Source organism: Prenolepis imparis, unplaced genomic scaffold (assembly GCF_030444845.1).
Source record: "Prenolepis imparis isolate NDT839.2.m4 unplaced genomic scaffold, iyPreImpa1.0 SCAF_7, whole genome shotgun sequence".
Classification (NCBI taxonomy): domain Eukaryota; kingdom Metazoa; phylum Arthropoda; class Insecta; order Hymenoptera; family Formicidae; genus Prenolepis; species Prenolepis imparis.
In genome coordinates, this window is record NW_028141165.1 from 9,542,655 (window position 1) to 9,564,097 (window position 21,443).

General features: G+C 35.1%; 3 protein-coding genes and 1 pseudogene across 3 annotated transcripts; all 4 read right to left on the reverse strand.

Moving 5' to 3' along the window:
- Positions 1-1,145: 1,145 nt before the first annotated feature.
- Positions 1,146-5,706, reverse strand: LOC145938685 (uncharacterized). Its single transcript, XM_083042451.1, has 3 exons — positions 5,680-5,706; positions 2,988-3,054; positions 1,146-2,714 (listed from the first exon to the last, which is right to left on the reverse strand). The coding sequence occupies exons 1-3, from the start codon at positions 5,695-5,697 to the stop codon at positions 1,300-1,302; spliced, it is 1,500 nt and encodes a 499-aa protein (XP_082898577.1). The 5' UTR covers positions 5,698-5,706; the 3' UTR covers positions 1,146-1,299.
- A 413-nt stretch (positions 5,707-6,119) lies between these two features.
- LOC145938950 (uncharacterized) lies at positions 6,120-9,432 on the reverse strand. Its single transcript, XM_083042900.1, has 3 exons — positions 9,331-9,432; positions 8,016-8,112; positions 6,120-6,699 (listed from the first exon to the last, which is right to left on the reverse strand). The coding sequence occupies exons 1-3, from the start codon at positions 9,343-9,345 to the stop codon at positions 6,449-6,451; spliced, it is 363 nt and encodes a 120-aa protein (XP_082899026.1). The 5' UTR covers positions 9,346-9,432; the 3' UTR covers positions 6,120-6,448.
- A 3,354-nt stretch (positions 9,433-12,786) lies between these two features.
- On the reverse strand, positions 12,787-18,662 carry LOC145938445 (uncharacterized). Its single transcript, XM_083042095.1, has 3 exons — positions 14,401-18,662; positions 13,395-14,364; positions 12,787-13,017 (listed from the first exon to the last, which is right to left on the reverse strand). Exons 1-3 carry the CDS (start codon positions 18,660-18,662, stop codon positions 12,787-12,789), a joined length of 5,463 nt encoding a protein of 1,820 aa, XP_082898221.1.
- A 440-nt stretch (positions 18,663-19,102) lies between these two features.
- Positions 19,103-20,384, reverse strand: LOC145938197 (uncharacterized; annotated as a pseudogene).
- Between the last annotated feature and the right edge of the window lie 1,059 nt (positions 20,385-21,443).

A 21,443-nucleotide genomic window follows, 5' to 3' on the forward strand; every position in this document is an offset into this window, starting at 1 on the left:
AATGAAACATCATTGATATAAATATTCCACGATTGCCTTCATTTTTATGTGTATATTTTTTTGTTATCATTACCTTCACAGTCGATTATCCACATTTTCCACGAATCAACTTATTTCCGCTTTCAGTAAACGAGATCGAATCTGCGATCGATATTCTAATCAACGAAGAATTTTTTGCATGTTACGTAAATTGTTATGCATTTACCTTGAATTATCTGTCATAATAATTTATTTTATAATCTTTCGATCTTCTCATAAAGATCTTGAGAAACATTTTCAAAAATTTGTAAATCTAATAATTAAAAACTTTTAAATACCAATATAATTATTGTGTAATCATACAAATAATATGTTAAAATAAAAGTACAAAATTTGCTAAAATAAATTTAATTATCACAAGTTTTTATTGCGACTCAAAATTGTAGGATTTCGATAGGATTTTCTGTAATTTATTTCTACATGAATTAAATATTTTACAATGTTTAAAATTTGTTAACAGCTTTTTTCATACGAGAAGACAAATGCAAATAATTGTCTGCAAATTAAATGTTTAACTTTGCGTGTCTTTTATATAATCGCGTTTCGTATCGTCATTGACAATACGCAGTAAACTCGACGCATATGCACAATCGTTATGGAGGCCACGAAAATTACTGGACCATGCACACCCCATACATTATTGTCGAGACAAAGAAGTAATTGCATAGATAAAGGCCAGCAATAATCATGAGAATATTTTCTATATTATAATCGTGGGAGAACATCGTAATAGAAACCAATGATAAATATAAATGTGCGTGTCGCGCAGCGTCCGTAATTAGTGCGCCCGTTAATTATCAACTTCTCTCTCTTACAGCCAAATCATCTCTGCAACGTCGCATCGACAGCGAATAAAAGTCAATTTTATAATTTATATTTTTTTATTATCACAGCATAATAAGGATAGTATGTATTTAAATCGTGTCACTTACCTGACAGAAGAAGAATAGCATATACAACATAAATATATGAACTGTATATTTATTTATAACACTTCTCTTTTACATTATTAGTTAAAGAAAGAAATTTTTGCTAAAAATTAAAATTATATACTTTGATATTTCTTCTTTAATTTATTATTTCATTTTTTTACAAACAGTGTGTATTTCGCGAAAAAGTTACTTTAAGAAAAGAGAATAACAATTTTAAATTTCTCATGTTATATTATTTAATATATTATTTATATTATAATTTCTTTATATTCCGTTACAATGTAATTTTACTTTGCTTCTTTTCATCATGTTCAAGGTTTCCCAGAGGTCAGACCTTCCGGCTCACGAAATTAACCAGACTGATCTGTTTCAGCCCGTTCTGCCCCAATATCTTGTATCTTCGATTCGAGCTGGGAGCCGGCGCTATCTCTTCCTGATTGACTGCGGTGATCCGTTCGGGATTCTCATTTTCCGCAAGCTCTCCGGCTGGCGCTTCCGTTGACTCGCCAGATTCGCCCGAGTCGGAGGGCTTGCCCTTCGGCAGATACTTCTTACCGTAAAAGAAAGGCCCATAAGGATGATGAAATGGAAAGCCAAACGGATAAGGACCAGCATATATAGGATAACCAATATGGCCAACCCCGACCACAGGGCCGCCCTTTAAGACTCCGTGGAAGTGGTCGTAGGGCAGCAAGTTGAAAGGGGATGGTAGGCCGTGAAGATGAAAAGCTCCCAGGTGCGGCTTGAACAAAGGAGGCCCATAATGATGCGGGTGGCCATTTCTTGTCGAATTATTCTGATCGCCATTCTCGGCTGGTTCTTCGGTTTGTCTGTTATTATTATTATTATTATTATTATTATTATTATTATTACCATTGTTATGGCCATGGTGACCGTAACCAGGGGGTCCGTAGAAATCGGGACCATCGTAGTAAGGGCCGTAATGTCTGTTCCGCCCGTTTTCGGAAGAATTATTTCCGTTTCTACCATAGGGCCCGTAAAAAGGACCGTGATTACCATATCCTCCGTAAGAATAGGGATGATGGCCGTGAGGGCCGAAGCCGTAGGGTGGACCGTAACCTCGATGATCAGTTCCGTTGTTCTCCCCCGAAGTCGCCTCGTCGTCTGCTGGTTCACCTCCATATGGATGATGATGATGATGATGATGATGTCCGTGAAAGTCTCCGTAGGGTCCGAATCCGTGGAAGCCTGCGTAGGATTTAGGTCCGAAGGGTCCGTGGCCGAAAGCTGCTTTGTCAAAACCGGCGTCGTGATAAGACGAGTGTAGATTGGTGGACGATTCCTCGATGTTGCCGAGTGACGGCTCGATATTCTTGATATCGGCAGATTTTTGAATCACTTCGAGATTGTCGTCGTTTGCTGAGAAATCGTAAGGTCTGTAAAAGTTCGGTCGCTCTTGGCGCAGATATGGTTCATCTCGTAAAGATCCTTCGAGTGGTTCATTCGCTCCGGAGTTTCCTTCGAATTCTTCGGGAGAGTTTTCGTAAAGATTGTTGTAAGACTGCGATTCGTAATACGTAGGTGCATTTGACGTATTATCAACTATATTATCCAGAATTGAAGGCGAGTTCGGATCTTCGTCGTTCAAGTTGGCACGTTCCGTGGGTACCTTTAAATTGGGTTTTAAGGCTGATCTATTGGTGCGGAATTGTATATCGCCCAATATCACCGGTGACAACACTGAGGCTACATTCTTAGCGAAATTTGCAAGTATATCTGGACCTGCGTTGAAAAGAGAGCGATTAGTGAATAAAAATTATGCAGCAGAACTTGAAGAAAATATGTTGGAGTATAATATTTGATTTTTCCGTCTTTCTCTCTCTCTTAAATTTTACAAACTCTTTGCAAAAGATTTAATAAAAAATACATTGTTTATTTAATGATCAATGATCCTCGCATTCATATTTTTTTCAAATCTTGAAATATGTATATAATAATGTTTATAAAAACACATAATTTTTAAATAAATCTCAAAAAAGAAAGCATTGTGCTTACTGACTGCGTTCCTTGCTGTTCTACCGCCGTTTATCACGCACCAAAATGCGATGCAATGCATCAGTATCTGTAACGGAAGAAGATATAGCATTCAATGCAATTGTATAATTGTTAGATTAACAAATTAATAAGTAATTTAATAAAAGCTTTTAGTCCTACTTATGCATTCTCGAATAATTATTTCCTTTTCAATATCAATAATCTTTTTTATAATAATTCCTAATCGCGTTATTAATTAAATTGATATAACACATTTCTTCTCGCGAAATATTTAATATAATAAATAAATATTTGAGATAACGCTTCATTACTGTACACAGTAATGTCTAATATCAAAGACTTCGTGAAAAAACTACGAGCTGCATAACGGTGATACGAGTAGCGTGACCAGTGCGATTTTCTTCAGCATTATATTATATTCGTTATTGCGTAAGACGCATATAAATCCGACGATCAACGCATTGTTCCAACGGCGGGTGCGGTTGTGTAAAATCTTGTGTCTCGGAAAAAAGAAACGACATCGACGCGCGACGTACACAATCGCGCAAAATATCAGTCCTGGACACGCTTATTACCGCGACACATCGTGCGGAACTCGATTCTTATAATAATAGAATCGAAACGGTATATGTGCCGGTTACATCGATCGTATTTTTGTAAAGTATATATACGTATTGCGGAAACGCTATTCGCGAACATACGGAACTTCCGGTGAAGTTAATTTATCACTGCGGAGAGAAATCTTTGCGACATAATGAAAAGAAGCTTCTTTCGCAGTTGAAATTCCGAGAAAGTAATTCATGAATATCTTAATTCCAATGTTATTTTTTTAATTTCTCAGTATGTCTAAACTTCCTCAAAAGAAGAGAAATTCAACAACTTGTAATTGGTGATTTTCTTCTCGTTTATGTAAGACTCTGCAAGAGAAGTTATGCATTTATATTATGTATGAATGTTCACCGCTTATATATTATCCTGTACTTTATAAAATACATGCTTATCAAGGGATAATTTGATGATGCTTTTTAATGTGGGTATCTGCATAAAAGTGAATGACGCGACTTCCGACACATACTATAACATTAATATAAAATTTACATCATGGAAGTACTCATTTATACTTTCTAACGTACAAGTTATATATTATTTTTTTTACATCACTCTTTCTTTATATATCCTGTTAGAATTTGATCTGAAAAAAGAAACTTTCAACAGATTCATAAAAAAAGTTCTAAATATAATTTATTAAAAAGAGAGAGAGAGAGAGAGAGAGAGAGAGAGAGAGAGAGAGAGAGAGAGAGAGAGAGAGAGGGAGAGAGAGACTTATTAATGATCGTTTCTGCGATAAAATAATTGCATGCATATAACATAAATGCATGTAAAATAAAATGTTGGAAATTTTACAAAATATAATTAATGAGTTGACAATGCAAAAATAATTTGTCTCTCCAACGCATTATAAAAGGGAATTAAATCCCCATTTATTGCGTCGTTATTCACGAAATCGATTTCTATAAATTTGTACACGCTTATTTTCATTTCTTTGCGCAGCGTTAGTGATATAAATTACCGTTCTCGTAATCTGGAATTAAATTGACGTCTGTACTCTTTATATTTTTTGTATAAAATTATATAATGGTGATGCATTTGACACATTGTTAAGTTCTTCTGTGTAATTTATTTCTAAATTCGGTGATTTAAAAGTTTATTTATAAATTTACTTATAAGTTAAACTTAATCAAGACGAGATTAATCAAATTGTGAAACATGCCCGACCTACTGGGCTTAATGTGAATGATGAAACAGCAGTTCTTTTCGCAGTTTAAACAAGTAATTTGCATATTAGCGCTCTTTTACATGACCTAAATAAATCTCCATACTTACATGCAAATCAATTATTTTCAGCATTATATGCAAATCAATTATTTTTTATTTACATGCAAATAAATTATTTTTGACAGTATAATATGTGAATGATAAATAAAGTTCACACACACACACAAAAGTTAAATTTTGAAATTAAATTTGATATTACTTTCTTATGTTTACAATCGATAAATATATTAGATAATAAATGATTAAATGGATAAATCAGATTTTAAAAATCTATAACACATTTAATATTTTAATTAAAATTTTTTAACGCATGTATATACATATATATACAATTAAACATTGCATAAAGTGTAATAGTTCCTTGCAATCTTGCAGTTGCGATTTGCAATTTCATTATTTTACAACGATTACAAAATGTATAAACTATACGCTACAATATATCAGAGACGAGTAATATCGAGAGAATAAGATAATAATATATTCGTAATAAGATAATAATATACTTGTCATACCATGAATTTAAAGAACGATGCAAACCGTTCATTTATTAAATCACGCTGAAATTAACTTCCACAATTTACGATCGAAAGATCAACATATGCATCTGCATCTATATAAATTCTCCCAACATGTAGCGTACAATAACTGCGCGTCCAATGACTTGCGAATTCGGATAATGTAATAAAAGGATAATATAAATTATAAGATAAATATTCCATAATTTGACACTTCACACATATATCTATTCAGAAAATCTCCGCTATTTATGATTTATCGCGCTACCACGAATCGTTATAAGATTGCGATTTCGTTGTTCCCTGTACGACGAACGATTTTTACATACGAAAATACTCACGTGCGACGCGTGATGCATCGTGCGTGCGGCTCGTGACTACTAAGGGACAGACGTCGTGCCCGATGTCATTTATACTTTCTCTCCTTAAATGTCTTTATCCTCAATGTGAGCATCAGGGTGTCTTTACCCTCAATGCAAATATCAGGGTGAATAGTATAAAATTTTATTTCTCTCTCATCTCTCGATTATCATTGAAATCTCTAAATTGTATTGATTTTATAAATAAATCATGTATTCGCAGTTTTGATATTTACAGAATAATAATTTATTAATTGCTTGTATTTATATATAATAATTATAATACAACATTTTGAAGATAAGCGTATTTTCGTACATATAAATGTTATTGTTAATATTATAAGTAATATGGCAATGAAAATGGGGGGCGCATAGATATAAAATGATATGTATATAATAATATGCATAAAATATGTGTCGCAATAAATTTCAATCTTCAATTGAAAAACTTAAGAAAATATATTTTTAAATAATGACTATTATTATTCACACTTACAGATAATTTACGGGTAAACTGTTTAATTAACATATTAATAGTGGTTCATCGTTGTAAATATCATTGGATCAATAGAAAGAGATTTTTTTTATAATATATAATTGCTATTACATATTATAGATTATAGATAGTATGCATTCTTCATTGAAAAAAAAAATTGCAGCGAGAAGACGGAAATTCGATCGACTGATGATTTATGTCTGATGTCTGACTATATTGTATGTCTGATTACTGTGGCAAGGTTGTTCCGGCGGATTAATAGCCAATTTGACTAATTGTGCCGACGACTCCGGGAGCGATGACTGCTGGAAGATTGTAGATTTGTACAGGGCGTGGTGAAATTCCCACCAACCGTGTGGCTCGGAAATTCGGTGTGATAATTATCGGCCTCTGGGTGCTACTCAAAATGTTCAATTGTCTGGCTTGAAACTGATTGTGAGTGTTAATCTGCTTGTATCCCGGATATTTCGCGAGCATGCCGCTTACACTTCCATACGGAATCCCACCTGTTAAATGATGCAATTGATACTCATTATATTAAATGACTCGTTACTCTTGCAGTTGTAATAATAGTAAATAAAAAAAAAATTGCACAATGTGATTCTTTCATTTGCACAGATAATTTTCTTTCGTATCTTGTTCTTTCCTTTTTTTGTATTCGCTTTTGTACTAATTATTTTTAATAATTATTTTTTAGATATATTATTTTATTATATAATTACATACTTTGCTTAAACATAATATCATAAAAAATTAATCTTGTTTGTAATTAAAATTTTAAAAACACGATTTAATAAAGGATTCCGCACACTTCTTATATGAAAAGCGGCTTCCGTCAAATTGCCTGATTTTTGAATATATTGTTGCTTTCATGATTCTAATCAAGTCTCAATAAATGTAAATTTTATTTTCATAAATTGTAATTTTGCGGAGATTAATGTGTGATGGTATTATAATATAAATTAATTTGACATTTATAAAATTTATTGTAAATGTAAAATAAATATTAATATAAAATAAAGTAATATGTTATTATAAATTGTAAATTATAAATTTAAAAAATATAAATTATAAATTTTTTAAACAGGTGATTATTTTGCAAGAAAAAGATTTTATGCAAAGCTATTATAATGCTTATCTCAAAAACATGTAAAGTATAATTCCTTTAATCTCTGCCTGGGAAATGATTTAGCTAGCTGAACTAATTTTGATGCACTAGATAAATAATTGCATATAAATTTCTTATTTTTCTTCAATTTGAAAAACAAAATGCACAAAATAGTGTAAATTATTATGTTATTCTACAAAACAGCTCTTGTTAGTCTAAAATACTTTTAATTAACAAATAAATAAATAAATGTATTGAAATTATTTTAATTGCTTTTGACATGTGCATCAAAATCATTGCATATATCCAATATACAGTTGTTTTTGTTGAATGAAAGGTAAGACGGTTTAGTCAAGAATGCTGTCATGGTGCTGCTTTCTATTGGAGTCTGATTTAAATTAAATTCAATATTGTAGAAATATAAGATATTTTATTTTATACAAAATTTAGGAAATATATTTAATCTAAATATCTAATTATTAAAATATAGATTGTAAATATCTCTAATAGTGTGTTTCCGTATTTTAAAAATGATATCAATTTTAAAATATTTGTATAATAAATGAAATATATGCATATAAAATTATCTGCGTTTAAAATAATTATTGGTACAAATATTAAATTATACTTAAATACATTTAAAATTGATTAAACACTTATTTGTGTATTTTTCTTGTATTTATTATAAAATCCGGAATTAGAAGACTGACTTACCGTACGCCAATCCGTTCACCATTTCTACCATTCCTGCGCTATCCGGTGCTGCTGTCGATGATTTTAACAACGTTGCGAGTCCAAATAGTAGGGTAATCTGCATATGAAATACATACAATTCGTTGACTTTAATGTGTGTTTAATATATTTATATCAGGAAAATAATATAACAACCTTTGGAGGGGTTAATATTAATTTTTACGCAACAATTTATAAGCTAAATCTATAGAAGATGAAATTAAATATGTATAATTAAATTAATTACATATACATTTCATTATCCTATAATTAAAAGTATTATTGCTAGCCTAAAGTAAACATAAGTGAAACTAATAATCTGCTCACTTTCTTACACAGTAAATTATTTAATGAGAATTCACTGTATGTACCCGCTCTTGTAATCACGCAATAATGCAACTCTTGCAATGAAAACACTGTTTATCTGATTTCTCGTAAATTAAACATATAAGTGTATCACGATTGTGTCATCGTTATCGAGTTATGTTTTAATATCGATCAATAAGCGAGATTTGTGTCGCGTAGGCTTTTGACCTCGAATCCAGTTACATTAGCAATTTAGGCAATCGAAGAAAAACATTGTAATATACAAAAAGCATGTCGTGTTTTACATGCCAATTTTTTGCAAGTTTTAGGCTTCATTGACAGTCTATATTCATCGCACAATTTTGCAATCATTATATCTGTTCTTGATTTTTATATCAAATAAAATAATTCACAATTATGAACTATCTGTTCACATTATTTCTATAATATAATTATCGAGATAATTATATTAAAATATAATTATTGAGATAATATATCTCAGAAAGGTCTCATTTTCTCACTCAATTATTCTTCTAACAAAAAATTTTAATTGCGAAACAAATACAGTCTCTTATTAAATATAATTTGTCTTCATTCATTTCCTTGTCAGTCAGATATTTCCACAGTAAATTATTTCAGAAATAAACGAACATTTTTCTTACACATTTTGTATTTTATATTTTAGATAAAAATGTACGGTGCTAGTCATACACATATTACTTTATATTAATTTCAACATAATCGGCATTCTATTAAATAATTGTTCAACACTACATTTTATATAACAAACAATATTTCAATATATAGTGGGAAATAATAATAACACTAAACGCGTTCAATTTTATCATTATCCAAAACATTTCTTTTTCTCTCTCACTAAATCTGAGGTATTATCATCAAATACAATTATAAAATATCCTTTCGATCCTCTGAGACTACTCTTTCGAAATTATTAAATTTTATTTTCTATTGCAAAACGTTTTTCACGTACCTTGGCAGGAAGCATATCGCCGTTTCCAGCAGGGCACGACACTCGATATTAGACACAAAGGATACAAAGGCAAAGATCGAATTATGTTGCGTGATCTGACGTAGTATACGTATTAAACGTTGGTCGAGAACAGACTCGGTGCGTTCCCTTTCGATTGTACGCGCGTTTTATTCGTCCATCTATAGGATTTTATCAGAAAGCGCGTGTGAGAATATTATATCATCTTGAGACACTTTAACCTTGAGAGTCAACCTCTCACATCGGTGTGGTGATTCTTATCCTGCGCACCAAGGACCGATTTCCTCGACAAGGTACCATTTTCTTTTTGTGCTCCGTTTGATTTTAACGAGGCTGATGTGACGCGCATCCAAATGACAATGTTTTTAAATTAAGATGCAGCTAAGCTAATGAATAAGAACGCAAATTACAATAACGCTCGCACATTTTATTCGTGACAATTGTCAATTTAATTAGCGAAAGATTTTTTTTTGATGATGACAAAAAAAGAGGTCATTTCAAAAATTATAGAGACAAAATTAAATCTGAAAAATATGCTTAATAATATGCGTTTATAGCAAGAAAACTTTCATATGTAACAAATATATGCGTATCATCTATTGTTTAAATAACACTAACGTGAAATTAATCTCACGTCTAATTAGTTACGTGTGTAATTATTCACAAACTTTTATTTTTTTTCACGCGAGGATGCTTGTTGTTATCTCGAAGTTACCTAATGTAATACAATTATTATCAACATAATATATACTATACTTTTATAAAATAAACACATCTACGTGTTTAACAAGAGAAATATATCTTGGAAAGTACTTTTGACAGACAGGGAAAATACATCGCTCATGACAGTGTAATTTGCGTTAATTTGACAATTATCATTATGATCTCTAAGAGGAACATCTTGAGAAACGCGCCTTACATAAAATAATTGAGTGTCATTTAAATGCGTTTCTTTATGCAGATTGCGTGGAGAGTCATTTAAATGTCAAGGAACGTTTTTTTACTCCTTCTTAAATTTGCATTTATAGAAGTCAAAATAATTAGGAGATTCCTCTTTACTTAGTATCTTATTAATCACATATCGAATATCATTGTCGTAACTCAGCCATGAAAGAAAGAAGCGAAAAGAAGAAGCTCGAGCTAGAAATCTTGAACTGCATCCGCATGTATGTAATTTATTTGACAACGACAGATTACTCATGATATATATTCGTCATGCCTTCTCGAGCGGCTGATATCTCTTTTCTGTGATCACCAATGATCGCGCACCTTTCCTTTCCGGTACGGTATTCCATTATTGTAATGCGAGACAAAGTTCTCTTTCTCTTTGTGCGCTTGACTATATTAATCATTTGTACATGTGATCAAGGTAAAATGGATCAATTACGCATCTCAGGTAATTTTACATGGTCGATGTGGCTTTCAGAGTCTATTTACAGAATATCTTAAGAGAAAGAATATATGTTGCACATAAAATATAATATAATATTAATAACAGAGCAATCTATACGAAATATATAGTTTTTTCTTGGGGGATAAAATTTTTCATTTCATATTTTTTTGAAAATAATTTTCTTATATATTTAATTTACTAAGAGCACTCTATTCTTTTATCAATTTACCAAAATAAAACATTCATATTAATTTAATATATGATGATATATGACGATAATTTACTCGTAATATATGACGATAATTTAATACGAACAAAAAACTTCATTTTAAATTTTTTGTAAAGAACGATATATACAGTATTGCAAAAATGCGAAACAAAAAATAATATCCGTTATTTTGTTGGGCACATGTTGCATATGCATAATCACATAATAAGGTAAATCGCAGAGTGCAATAGCTATTCACATGCACTGAAATTGTTGCATTATGCATAATTGCTCTGCGTTTCTCTCGTTAATCGATTGATGCAAGCGGATAGAACAATTATTAGCAAGTCTTTTATTAAGCGTAAAGAGATTATCGCATTCGTTCAACGAAAATTAGATCAAGGCTATCCACTTCTCGAAAACGGGCCTCCATTATGTAACAAGGTCAATAATCTCACAAATTACAATGATTGTTATGATAATATCTGCTGACAAAAATATTGCGGTTACAAAAGAGAGAGCGTTAAAAAAGATTAATTTAATAAAAACCGTGCTTAGATATAATTATTAAATCATTCTAATTAAAAATAACCGACACAATTCGATTAAAAGAGTGTTTGTAATGAGAGAAAGCACTTTGATTAAATTAGTTTTTAATAAAAGATATTTGTAAGATAAAACTATTATAAAAGATTTATTGAGATAAATTATAATATTTGAATATAAAATATATATAAATTATTGCGTATTTTAAAATTATACGTTTTATATATAGAGATAAAACAATTATTACAAACTATTAAAAGAAAAGACTCCGCGAAATAATTTTCTTTCTCTTCTGTCTTTTTGTTTATACGTAGAATATAAGTTACGTATTATAATTAATTATAATTTAACAAATAAAGTATTGTAATAATATTGCGATATCCATGCTTGTATCATCAAACAATTAATTCCGTAGGAAAGATTTCAACGTGGAGATAAGTCCAAGGTTTAATTTCGAAAGTAGACGAATTGTATCGTCGATCAAATAAAAAAAAAAGACAATTGTTGGCGCATTAACTATGAATTTATGAGCAAGCAGAAAACTTTTCAATTCTAACGAGATTTCTTTGTTGTCCCAAAATGACAAAAAATATAATTTCTTCGATGTTTCGCATGATTTCTTCGCGTGAGCAACAAAAGAACGAATAAGGCGTTTTATTATTATGCAACCTTTCTGTAAGGTTTGTTTATAATTAAAGTATCCTGTACTAGATACAACATAATTACCGATCAAAAGAAACTATTACAACACTTTCGGCTGGACCGGATTTAACCATCCATGTCTAAAATGCGCTTTCTCTAGACTCTAGAGAGTAGAGATTAATTAGCTTAAAAATACAGAATTTTTATCAATATCATCATTTTTAAAATATTCTGTGATAAATATAACATATCCTGTATATGCAACTATTGCAAAAATTAAAAATATTGTACGTATTGTAATAAAGTGAAAGTATGCGACATTTTCTCTGATTTTTGTTTTTGTAAAAATTTTAAAAATTTATAACAATGTTTCTATTTTTTTATAAATAATAAAATCTTTGAAATAAATACATTTTACACAATTTTCAATTATTTGAAGAATATAATCGAGTTTGCTTGTATATTATTAAACGATAAAGTAAAAAAAAAAAGCTAAAATTGATTATGAAAATTTGAGAGCTGAATAAATTTTATATAATTATCTAAGACCATCTTAAAATTCTTCTCACATTTTTCTATTTATTGTTTTATAATAAAAAAATTAAAAATGTTTTTTTGTAATTGAATGATAAATTCCTTAACTGTGTAATCATTTACGTTCTACGTAATAATATAGTCTACGCTCTGGATCTTTTACAAACTTGGTCTGTAATAACAATCTCCGTCTTTCTTCCGTATCTTTTTCTTTTTTCTCCGTTCCCTGACTGCTATGTTGCTTTTTTCGTCCTCTATTTATTCTACTCAATTTACTCTCGTCGGCACGAACATTTTTTATTCGATTGGGTGGAATATTTTGCAGTAGATTGCTTATTGCGTAGGCCTAAAACCATACAATTTAGTCACACAAATTATATATACATATTAATTTATATTATTATACATAATTTATGAGAGCATTATTGTTTCGTGGTATAATTTTTTAAATTTTATTCAATGAATAAATCTTACATCACCGATGCTCATTGCATTTTTGCAGAATCCGGAATAAATGACTTGAGAATTTTTCAAATTTTAATATTGTAATGTTACATCGTCTTGACATTAGAAAACATTGGAATTATTATTAAGAAAATATCTTGTATAAAAGAAGAAAAAATTTCTGGTGCCTTAATAATTGTAATTCTTTGAAATCCAATACATAAAATATATTAATTGAAATTTGGAATTATTTTAATTGTTTTGTGATGACAAACTTACTTCTGATATTAGAGAGCTATCGGTGTCGCTGTCGTTCTTGTTATTATTAATCTCATCGTAATGATTAAAATCATTTATATTTTTAACTTCATTCTTTCTTACTCCAAAATTTTTGGAAGAATCTTTATTTTTAACCCGAGATTTTTCTGATACCGTCGATCTTTTGATCTCATCTGCATTAACGAACTTAATATCGTGATCTCTTTTCTCAGCCCTTCGTTCTATCAACTTTTCATTATCACTTAAATTCTTATTATTATCATCTTTTTCTTTATTAATATTTTTTCTGCGTCTCGATTTAGGCTTCAATTTTTCTCCCGGTTCTTTGTGATCGAACGTCACGTTCGCGGGATAAAAATTCTCTACTTTCGGATAAGTGGTCTTCGTGATGATCTTTTCCTTCGAGACTCTCGATCGTTGCTCGATCGTTCGCGTTTTCGGTGTCGAAGTTTCAGCTTCAAAATAGTCAGTTTTAATCGTAGTACTATTTTCGGAAGAATCCGACATATTTGTCTTCGTAGTCTCGTCTGCCTTGGAATATCTCTTTCGAACAGGTGTGAATACCGATTTACTTGTGTCAAGGTCGATTCTCGAGGAAGGCGAAACCGACGTTTGATGTTTTAATGCTTGAGATTTTCTACGTCTTTTTTTGGCGGATTCAATAATAGGCTCGGCAGGTGCATTATTGAAGGAAATTGTAGAGTTGTTCTTCGAGATTCTTTGGCGATGTTTCCTTCGTTGTTCAATCGCGGAAGAGGCCTCCTTCGAACTGTTGGACAACCGATTCGCAGTCTTTATCCGCGACTCTGGACCGCCTACGTTACTTTTCTTCAGCTTTCGATATTCCACCACTGGCTCTTCCTCCTCTTCTTCATCAATGATCCCTTCGCTTTTCAATTTTTTTGAATCAAAGCGCGAGTCATTCGATACATTCTTGTCAACTTGAGAGATTTTCCTTCGTCTATTTTTTCTTTCTGGCAGCTGCGTTATGTCTTCCGGTACGAGCCTTTCTCTGGAAATTTCTCTATCTAGGGAAGATGATGATTTCTCCTCGAATGCAGGAGAGCGATCTTCGATTTTTTTCGAAGTTATTTCTTTGAATTCATCGTCTACATCTTGCTCCAAAAATTTTGTGATGGATCGACTGATCTCTCCTGCGTTAAGAGATTTTGACGGTTTTACTCTGTCACTGGAATTATATCTGCTGCTAAATTTCGTGAGTGGAATTTTTTTGGTGGTAGATTCTTCACTATCGTCGATATATCTGCGTGAGATATCGCGTCTACGAGTTTTTATGCGAGTCTTGGAGGGAACATCGTATTTCTCCCAGGAATAAACAGGTCTTTCGTCTCTCGTAGACTCTTCTTCGTCCTCGTCATCCTCGGAAATCACCTTTCTGTGCCTATCGCCTCGTTTCTGTTTTCTTCGTCGTTCACTTGTCAATCTCTTTCTCTTCTCCCAAGGATATTCATATCTGTCGAAGTTCTGTAACCACTCGCGCCTGTCTTCCTTATTTCTTTTATCGACGTGCCAAGGAAACACATAATCTTCCTTCTTTTCCTCGCTCTCCTCTTCGGAATCATCCTCTTCACTCTCCTTTTTAATCATTGATTTGTATCTCGAAAATGGAAATGGACGATAAAACGTTTCTTTCTCGAAATGTTCGTCATTCTTTTCTTGTTCAGCTGACGATGGTCGCTTCGTATAAATGAAAAACGTTTGATTCTTGTCAGAAGCTTCCTCTTCCTTCGAAGAAATTTCCTCGGAATCGTCGTCTTGAGCAGACAATTTCGTCTTTATCGGCGTTTCGACTTGTTCTTCAGTTTTCTCGGAGAAATCATCATCCCATGGATTTGCCACATTTTTCGGATAATCTGTCTCTTCGCCCTGCTTCTCTTCGTCCTCTTCTACCTCATGATTTATGCGATATTTGCTCGATAATGTTGTCGCTTCCTCGGGGAATGTTTCTGCGTATCCCGGTGGATCGGATTCCAAGTACTCTCGTAGATCTTGAATTTTCTTTGACTTTGAAGAACTCGTCGATCTCGTTGTTGTCGTGAAATCGTAATCCTCGTCGATGTCCTCGCGAACTTGATGCATGTTTGTCGTATTTTCTGTTTCATCCTCAGCATTTTCCGCAGATTCATCCTCGACGCTCTCTTCTCGCTCTGGATATTTTTTTCTGCCGTAGATTGTTCGACGCACAACAGATTCTTCTGCACGATAAACTTCGGTTATGTTGCTTTCTCCATCCTCTGTCGATGACGTTGTATTTTCGAGCCCAGCTGTGCTTTCGGTTGAATTCAGCGTAGAATTGTTTCGCCAATCATCGTCCAGCTCCTTCTTTCTTTCGAAGGAATTATATCGGGGCTCTTTTCGTCTGCTATCTTCGTCGACCGTCTTCGAACTCGTGTTAAACTTACCGAATCCTCTCGTGTCCCATTTAGGTTTTGAGTATCTGACTCGATCTTTGATTGTGTAGATAACTTTATGAGAAGGTTCGCTCGTCTCGTTGTTATTGGTGAAGTTTCTTCGTCTCTTCTTATCGTCGATTTTCAGAGTCGTCGATAAACTTTGACCTTGTCTGCTCTCTTCGACATTCAAGTCCAGCATTTCAGGCGTCGAGTTTGTTTTTTGCATCTCTTCTTCTATCGATTTTATGGTTGTATTATTTTCAACATCGATTTTTATAGATTCTTCAGTTGTAGTCTTTTCATCCTTATTAATTATACTTTCAGAGGAATTTTTTGCAGCATCGTCCATCGCGCTGCGCTTATTTATCTTAATGGTATGATGATGAGCGATGATACGATGAGGAAGATTCGAAGATCTCAACAAGGACAATCTTCTCTTACCCGGTGATCTATACTTTCTATAACTTGTTTTTCGCGGAGCCGAATACTTCGGAGGTGGCACCAGTCCTTTGATCTCCGACGATTTTGTGTTGTTTGCAACATCCGAATCGTCATCGTTAACATCAATAACATCCGACGACGATGTACTGTTCTCCTTCGAGGAAGAATTCGACGTGACATTTGTAATCTTTAGCATTTTCTCGCTACTGGCGGTCTCCAGGATCTGCATGGTCGGTGGCAAGGTAGTTATCTCGTAAACCTGATAAGCGTTTGCCAAATTTCTGATGTTACCCATCACATCCTCGTATACCTGGTTCTGATAAGACGCAGTCTGGTAAAATTTCGGCGACTGCGTAGTGGTACTGGACGCTTTTGGCCTCGATTTTCGATTCTTTACACTACGCACCCCATTTAAAGGTCTCGAACCTCGCACAGTATGCAGATACGCGTTCCTGTCTCTTCCGGTCTGTCGATCCTGCTTGTAGTTGACATGTATCGACTCGTGCGTCTCGTACGGTCGATTTCGATTTCGCCACTGACGACCGCTGCGTTCAGGCTTCTTCGAGGCCTGATGGACGATGTACTCTTTGCTCTCTTTAGGTAACACCATGATCCTCGAGGCGAACTTTGCCGGGTTCAATTCCGACGGCGGAGTCGGCTCCTGGATCAGCTTCTCGGCGAACAGCGGATTGTCGAGAGGATTCTCGTCGAAGTACTTGGCCTTGAAGCAGTCCAGCTTCTCTCCCAGACTACGAAGACGCGGTGGATCCTCATGCGGACCTCGTTCGGGATCCGGCTCCTCTTTCTCAGGTAATGCTTCATCCACATTAGGCTCCACCTCATCGCACTTCTTATAAGCGTTTCGAGAGTCGTAGAACTCCATTCCACGCGAGCTCTTCCGAGGTATCGTACTAGGATCTACGACGTATTTCAAGGCGGACGTGCTTGGTATATCTCTGTTCGTATAAAATGGATACTTCTTCGAATCTATAACGGCTTCCGTTGTTGTGGAAGGCTCCGCGAGGCTGTCTTCAGCGAGCTCTTCGATGTAATCGAAGCTGGGAACTTCAGTTTCGATTCTTCCTTGCTCCTCGATCTTCGCCGAAGTTTCGTTGTTATTATTAAAACGCGCGGCGATTTCTTTATCGATAACGTCGCTATTAATTTTGGGAGATTCATTCAACAGTTCTTCATGGTTTCTTGTGCTCTTCAAGTTTCTTCTTAATTGCATTTCGTCCCGCAGAACATTTCTCTTCTTTGTCAATTTGTCGTTTGTGTCACTTTCATGTCCATCTTCTTTTGCCAATTGAATCGATTCTGAATTCTTTTCATCTGACTTGGAATTGTAGATTATTTTCGCATCTTTACTGTTCTCGTTTTCACCATTAACAGTAGCGGTCTTTTTTTCCATCGTGAATGTTTCGTTCTTGCCGTATTTCGATTTCGCGGGGGATGCTAGTCTCGTCGTATCTGGAACATCAATTATCGGCGTATCGATCACTCTTGAATTCGACGATTTTCCTTTAGACTTGTCAATTATCCCATCGAATGTATCTTTATCTCGCTGCTCTAATTCATCGTCATTGGTCACACTATTGTTTACCGCCGCTTTCACATCGACGTTGCGAAACTCGGATCTCTTTCTCCTGGATCTCATTCTCCAGCTCTCTTCGGAAACCAACGGGAAATACTTGAATGCATTATCGCGCTTTTGCTGCGGTTTACCGCCGCTATAAGAAGAATAATTGTCGCTTTGTCGATCGTTATGATAATTGGCATAAGTGCTCGCCAACGACAACGGCGGTGGCAGCAACTTCGTGGCTGGAAGCTGATTCTTGCGATAAATCAAACGCACCGGTTGAATGTAGGCAAAAGGCTGAATGTCAGAATGCAATGGTAATTCGATCGGTTGAGAATAAACTTGATCCTGCAATAAGTTTTTCCAGTTAGCCTCTCGAGGCGGTTCATTTTCGATAGACACGCTCGAATGATGATCCTGAATCACTGGAGGACGATCGATCGGGAAGATCGAATAAGTGGCTTGCTGAAGAGTTGGCGGTCTTATCAGAGTAAGATCTTCTGGAAAAACAATCTTCTTTTCCGGAAGAGATTGAGTCTTTTGCTTGCTTTTAATGTAATTCAGCATCTTGTTGTACTTCGCGTTCAGTTCGTCACGTAATTTCTTGTTCTCATCTTTCGTAGAGATGAACGACGATAGAACTTGTTTATAAGGCGATCGATGAGTATCAGATTTGACGGGTTTCTTCTTCGATTTTGGTCTCATCGCGATTTTATATTTGACCTTGCTTTTGGTAACGGCGATCTTGCTATTGTCGAGCACAGATCCAAGTAAAGGATTCTCACGGTAATCAGCTGTTTGCGAGTAAGTTTCTTGAGTAATGTTGAAAGTCATGACAGCCGGAGTGCTGCTGGATGTTATACTGTCGAGAAGATTCGTCGGAGATGAATATTCCGCGTCTTCAGGATTCAACGACGGTAAGGATTGAAACAGAAGGGGCTGCACGCTGGTGAACGTCGCGACTGTGGACACTACGTTGTTGACATAGTCGACGTCGTCGCTCTTCGTCATTAAAAGATACGGACCGTGACTGTCGATGGTCGCAATAGGCGTCTGCTCTTCCGGTCGCGAATTCATGGTCGTCGAGTCCGGAACGAGCACGGACGACTCGGTGGTCGATGGACCTTGCCTTGTTTTAAAGTAGTTCCAGAAGAGCTGACTGTAATTGATCGTTGCCGACTGGTCATCAACTTGATGGAACGAAGCCGCAGTCGGAGCGATATATCGCAAGGTTGTCTGGTCGATGGAATATGCTCGCGAATTCGAGGGGTTTGTTAAAAAATCGTAGGAATTTGCGAGTATCTTAGTATGAATCGAGCTTGTTTCGTCAGATGGAATCGTGGTTGTCTCGTGATTCTCATGGTAGAGCTTTTTTTTCTTTTTTTGTTTCAATTTGGACGATTGCTTCGTCTCTTTAATTGTAGCGTCGTCTTTTCCGTTCCAGAACTTGGAGTTTTTCTTCTTTATCTCGTCACGTTCGGTCTCTTCATCTTTTAAATCGTTTTCATCATGAGAATCTTCTGATTCCGCGTTAACAGCTTTGACATCATCGCGATGCTTTGATTCTTGCGCGTTTTGATAATTCTTCGAGTTCCTCTCGGTCTCTTCAGCATGCTCTTCGATGTCTTCCTCCAGCTCCCGAATGCCATTCTCAGCAACGAGTTTAGAATCTATTTCGGATCCCTCCCAAATATTTCTGCCATATCCTGTCAAATTATTTTCGTCATCCGAGGCTTTTTCGTCCTTAAAATGATCCTGATAATCCTTCTCGTACTCCTCGACTTCATCGGGTACCAAGTTCTCATGCTTCTCTTTCTTTTTTTCATTACTCGAGGAATTAAGTTTATTATTCCTTTGATCGTGAAGTTTACGCGCGAATCCTTCGTGAAAATCGGCGTCCCGGATGTGTCCCGCGTGATCGTACGCCGAATCCTCGTATCCTTCCTCGGTGTAGACCGTGTTGACCTTCGAATTGGTAACGACCTCTCTCAATCGGAGCGCGTTGCGCTTCTCTTCGTCGGTTTTCGCGGTTTTGATCGCTTCTTGCTGCGGCAATCTCTTCACGGTACGAACTCCTCGAACCTGAGCGTGCAACTTTGTCGGCACAAAGTCCAAGGAGATGTTTTTCTCCGGTGGCGGCTTCGCCCAGACTCCCGGAGCAACATATTTCGGTCGAGTGGACACGTCTCTCGCCTCTTCGTGCTTCGAATACGGTATCGGGTGATCCGGAGGCTCTTCAGGCTCATCGTCTTTTTTGTTGTATTCTTCATAGCGACGAGATGGTTTCGCGTATCGATTTAGAGTATTCGTTTCTGCGGATTCGAGTATTTCTTCTGTTTGAACTTCCGTACTTGTCGAAACCGGTAAATGGGTTGTGGAATCTTCATAGACTGATGTGGTGTTCGAAGGCTGCAACAAGATGTAATCGGTGGATTGATCGCTGCCGGAATCAATATCAATCATGTAGAGATTCTGACTTGATGACACGGAATGGTTGCTGATGATTGTTAGAAGAATAGCGATGATTAAATTACGAACTTTTCGTTTTTGCTCCATTTTTCTGGATTATTTTTCGCTTTATAGCATTACAAAGAAATATCACTCGATGTGTGGCTGCTAATGATTATTAAATCGTGAAAGTTTCACTCGTATACACTGGTCGATAAATGATTATCTTATCACAATTATTGAACGGAATATTAATATTAGATTATTGAATATATTGACATTTAAATACATATCACAAATTTACTACAAACTTAGTATATTTTATATATTAATCATAATTAATTATTAATTTATGATCGATCAAAGTAACACTGATTAAATTATTGAATTTATTGGATGCTTCTAATAATGTAGTAAAATTTTTCACACTTCGGAAAGAGAAGACACTATTACATTACTTTATTTCCGGAATAACATTTATAAATTAACGTTGATCGCGTGGCAAAAAAAAGAAATTTGCGATACAAGTGCGAGCCGTCTACGTGATTTCTAATCATCTTCGATCGAGGTCTTTCGTCAAACTAACCGGTGGTATCGCGTGGTCTAATTTATATTTTTCAGCCATCCGCGTAAGATGGAAAAACGACTAGAGACCCCTGCTCTGCGAAGCGTGCAAGATCCGATCGTTCAACGATTCTGTCACTCTCGATTGGATTCTTTCGCCATTTCACCCAAGACGCTTCTCTTCACTGACTCGTATTAGAGAAACTTCAATATACGGCCTCGGTATATCCTAATTACGTCGCACTCGTACCCTTAATTGCGACGCGAGAGCGTTTGCCTCTTAAGAGACGCGCGGAAGGAGAAAAGTCCATCATTAATCAGACAAGATGCACCGTTATCGGCGCAAAGCAAAGAGGACGGCTAACGAGAAAGACGCAGGGATATGATGACTCCAACATGAAAATATCTGGTAAGGCGAGTGCAAACCGTAGCGCAATTTATTTCGTTCAGTCAGCTGGATCGCTCGTTTCGCTCTGCTCGGCTCGGCTCGACAATCATCTCCTGCGTCTTTCCGCGTTGAGCCGCGAAGCGTATCCGCTCGAACTCCGAAACTTTCTTCGCTCCGGCAAATCCGTCGAGAGGACTATCACAGAATAGAATTTC

Coding starts and splice junctions, on each gene's coding strand:
- LOC145938685 (XM_083042451.1), bottom strand. Junction 2,715..2,987: donor AACAGCAAGGAACGCAGTCA/GTAAGCACAATG, acceptor TTTTCAACGCAG/GTCCAGATATACTTGCAAAT.
- LOC145938950 (XM_083042900.1), bottom strand. Junction 6,700..8,015: donor GGTGAACGGATTGGCGTACG/GTAAGTCAGTCT, acceptor ATCATTTAACAG/GTGGGATTCCGTATGGAAGT.
- LOC145938445 (XM_083042095.1), bottom strand. CDS start 18,662: ATGACTTTCAACATTACTCAAGAAACTTACTCGCAAACAGCTGATTAC. Junction 14,365..14,400: donor AGAGAAATTTCCAGAGAAAG/GCTCGTACCGGA, acceptor GCTGCCAGAAAG/AAAAAATAGACGAAGGAAAA. Junction 13,018..13,394: donor ATAGCTCTCTAATATCAGAA/GTAAGTTTGTCA, acceptor GTATGGTTTTAG/GCCTACGCAATAAGCAATCT.